General features: G+C 59.2%; 1 protein-coding gene across 1 annotated transcript; it reads left to right on the forward strand.

The window, feature by feature from the left end:
• On the forward strand, positions 1-2799 carry LOC103654079 (endoglucanase 7-like). Its single transcript, NM_001301588.1, has 5 exons — positions 1-228; positions 411-623; positions 891-1091; positions 1742-1996; positions 2098-2799. The coding sequence occupies exons 1-5, from the start codon at positions 1-3 to the stop codon at positions 2797-2799; spliced, it is 1599 nt and encodes a 532-aa protein (NP_001288517.1).
• Positions 2800-3565: the final 766 nt, after the last annotated feature.

Raw genomic sequence — 3565 nt, forward strand, 5'->3', positions numbered from 1 at the left:
ATGAGTAGCGCCGCTTCGTCCCCGTGCCACCGGCTCCGCCGCGTCGCGCTGCTGCTGCTCGTTGCCGCGGTCCTCGCCGGTGGAACCGAGGGGAAGGCGCACGACTACGGGGACGCGCTGCGCAAGAGCCTGCTCTACTTCGAGGCGCAGCGCTCGGGCCGCCTCCCGCACAGCCAGCGCGTCGCATGGCGCCACCACTCCGGCCTCACCGACGGGCTCGAGCAAGGGGTACGTACGTACGTTGCGTCGTCGCCGACGACGGCACCGTTCCGTCCCGGAGTCGAGACTCTCGAGATGGTGTTCCGTTCCGTGAACGAACGATCTCAGCTGATCGATCGGCCCGTCGTCAAGTCAGCTAACATGGCTGCCTTTTTCTCTCTCTCTATGAATGGTGATCGCGCGCGCCACAGGTGGACTTGGTGGGAGGATACTACGACGCCGGGGACCACGTCAAGTTCGGCCTGCCCATGGCGTTCACCGTCACCATGCTGTCGTGGAGCCTGATCGAGTACGGCGGCGACGTCGCGGACGCCGGCGAGCTCGGCCACGCGCTCGAGGCCGTCAAGTGGGGCACCGACTACTTCATCAAGGCGCACACCAGGCCCGACGAGCTCTGGGCTGAGGTACGGTTAATTACACGATCCACCGCGTCGCTCCATCATCCAGTCATCTCGATCACCTCACCGTGACTTGGCGAAAGCTAGCTCTGTTACACACGCGCAAAAATTAAAGAATATTTCTCTCTGGTGAGTGGTGAATAGCAACAGCTAGCCCGCCCGGGTTGGTTGGACGTACGAAACAGTCGCAATAAGTAATGCAGTTCCACATGGCTAGGCTAGCTGCTCTCGGTCGATGCCAAAGCAAGTGTGTTGACAGTTTCGTGCGCGCAGGTGGGCGACGGCGACACGGACCACTACTGCTGGCAGCGGCCGGAGGACATGACGACGTCGCGGCAGGCGTACAAGGTCGACCGGGACCACCCGGGCTCCGACGTCGCCGGCGAGACCGCGGCGGCCATGGCGGCCGCGTCCATCGTCTTCCGCGGCTCCAACCCGCACTACGCGCACCTCCTCCTGCACCACGCCCAGCAGGTAATAAATACAGCGATGTGATGGTCCGTGTTTTTGTTGTTGTTGTTGCTATGGTTCGTGAAAATCACTCGAAAAAAAATGCGGTGGACTTGCGGTAATACCGGTACGTACGCGTCCGCCACGCCTACCGAACTTTGGACCGTCACGACCGCCTGCAGCTGCAGGCAGGCTGCTAGCTGCTCTAGTCAAGATGTGCCGGACATGGACAGCTTCTTCTTGGCAGGGGCGTTTGGAAGGTGTGTTCTTTCTTCGTTGTGCTGTGTGTGCCAGTCCTCTCGTCCGCGGGCACATGCCAAGCTGTGAGCACGACCTTTTTCAGATGAGAGGTTTCTGTCGGTTCGTAGGGGATGCCATGTGTGTGGAGCCGGCCGGCGCGCGACCTAACGCGAAAAAAGAACGGAGAAAAGTGGGGAGCTACCATCTGGTGGCGCGGTCTCCATGATTATGTCGACAGTTCAACCGCATGAACTGCTTAGAAACAAAGAAATGTAAACGTCATCATGTGCTTTGCTAATTCAGCCAGTCCTTTTTTTGTTTTCGTTTATTTTATTTTAAAACAGTCTTTTTTTTGTTTTCGTTTATTTTCGTGTTAGGACCTGCACGGTTTCACCTATATCTTTTTTTTTCTCTCTCTCTTTGTATCTCTGCAGCTGTTCGAGTTCGCCGACAAGTACAGGGGGACATACGACAGCAGCATCGCGGAGGTGAAGAGCTACTACGCGTCGGTGAGCGGGTACAAGGACGAGCTACTGTGGGCCGCCCTGTGGCTCCACCGCGCCACCGGCAGAGATGACTACCTCGACTACGTCGTCGACAACGCCGACAGCTTCGGCGGCACCGGCTGGGCCATCAACGAGTTCAGCTGGGACGTCAAGTACGCCGGCGTCCAGATCCTAGCGGCAAGGGTGAGTGTCGGTGCACGTAACAATGCCAGCTGCCAGCAGCGCGTAAAGAGTCGCGGCCTCGCGGGACTGATCGACGCGTGCATCCGTACTGCTTGTTTCAGCTGCTGCTGAGAGGGGAGCACGCGCCGCGCCACCGGAGCACGCTGGAGCGGTACAGGGCCAAGGCGGAGCGGTACGTGTGCGCGTGCCTGGGCCGGAACACGGAGGGCGGCGCGGACGCCAACGTGGAGCGCAGCCCCGGCGGGATGCTCTACGTCCGGCAGTGGAACAACATGCAGTACGTGACCGGCGCCGCGCTCCTTCTCTCCGCCTACTCCGACTACCTGGCGGCCGCCGAGGCCGGCGGCGCCGCCCGGGCCGTGTCGTGCGCGGCGGCGGCCGAGGAGGTGTTCGCGCTCGCCAGGGCGCAGGCGGACTACGTGCTGGGCACCAACCCCCGGGGCGCCAGCTACCTCGTCGGCTACGGCTCCAGGTACCCCGGCCGGGTGCACCACCGCGCCGCGTCCATCGTGCCGTACAAGCACAGCAGGGAGTTCATCGGCTGCACGCAGGGGTTCGACCACTGGTTCGGCCGGCGGGGCTCCAACCCCAATTTGCTCGTCGGCGCGATCGTCGGCGGGCCGGACAGGCGCGACAGGTTCAGGGACAGCCGCGACAACTACATGCAGACGGAGGCCTGCACGTACAATACGGCCCCGATGGTCGGCGTATTCGCTAAGCTGCGCCGGATGGCGTGGCTGGAGCGGGAACAGGGGTCCACGTCGGTGCCCGTCACCGTCACGTCCACGGCGGCCGAGGTGTAAATAGATAGGATGTAGAGGAAGGGGGCTGTACAATTTTCCCCATTCTTTAGTTCATTTTTTTCGAGCTTTGAATTTCATTTTACACAGATCGAGGTTATTGTATACGAGAAAGAAAAAAAAGAGAAAAGGGTGGAGGCGCCTACATGCATGTGCAATTCTGCAAAATGTAAATTCACTACTGGTACATATGGAGAAATTTGACATTATGAAACACGGAGGGTTCGGCTTCGACGAAATGGAGGTCTAGGAGAGAGTTTCTTCCTTATGAAACAGCTGGACATAGCCAACACTTTAAAATGGACATGACTAAACCATTAACAGGTAACGACGATCTTATACTCACGCCGTCATTTTGCCGTTACCAGGAGACTATACGTGAGCCCTTCTTCTCTCTCTAGCTGCCGTTCACGCCCAACCAAAACAAGTTCTCAACCAAACCCTATCCGCCGCCGCACCCTAGCCGCCGCACCTTGCCGCCGCACACTAGCCGCCGCACTCAAAACACCATGGATCGAACTGCTCCCGTCGTCGCTGTTGCAGAGGCTGTTGATGCTGCTCGTGCCGCGGCTGTTGCTGCGGCGGAGGCAAGATGCGCGGCTGTGGTGGCTGAGAAGGAGGCTCGAGCGGCGGTGCAATCTGCGACAATTGCCGCCGATAAGGTTGGACTAGTTGTCGAAGCTGTCAAGTATCGAAGCTTTGTTGAAGATAACTCCATGGTGACTGATTTTCTTTCTCCCTTCCTTTGCCGCATGTGGAATAAGGTCTG

This window comes from Zea mays, chromosome 4 (genome assembly GCF_902167145.1).
Source record: "Zea mays cultivar B73 chromosome 4, Zm-B73-REFERENCE-NAM-5.0, whole genome shotgun sequence".
Lineage (NCBI taxonomy): Eukaryota > Viridiplantae > Streptophyta > Magnoliopsida > Poales > Poaceae > Zea > Zea mays.

Coding starts and splice junctions, on each gene's coding strand:
- LOC103654079 (NM_001301588.1), top strand. CDS start 1: ATGAGTAGCGCCGCTTCGTCCCCGTGCCACCGGCTCCGCCGCGTCGCG. Junction 229..410: donor CCGACGGGCTCGAGCAAGGG/GTACGTACGTAC, acceptor CGCGCGCCACAG/GTGGACTTGGTGGGAGGATA. Junction 1,092..1,741: donor TCCTGCACCACGCCCAGCAG/GTAATAAATACA, acceptor GTATCTCTGCAG/CTGTTCGAGTTCGCCGACAA.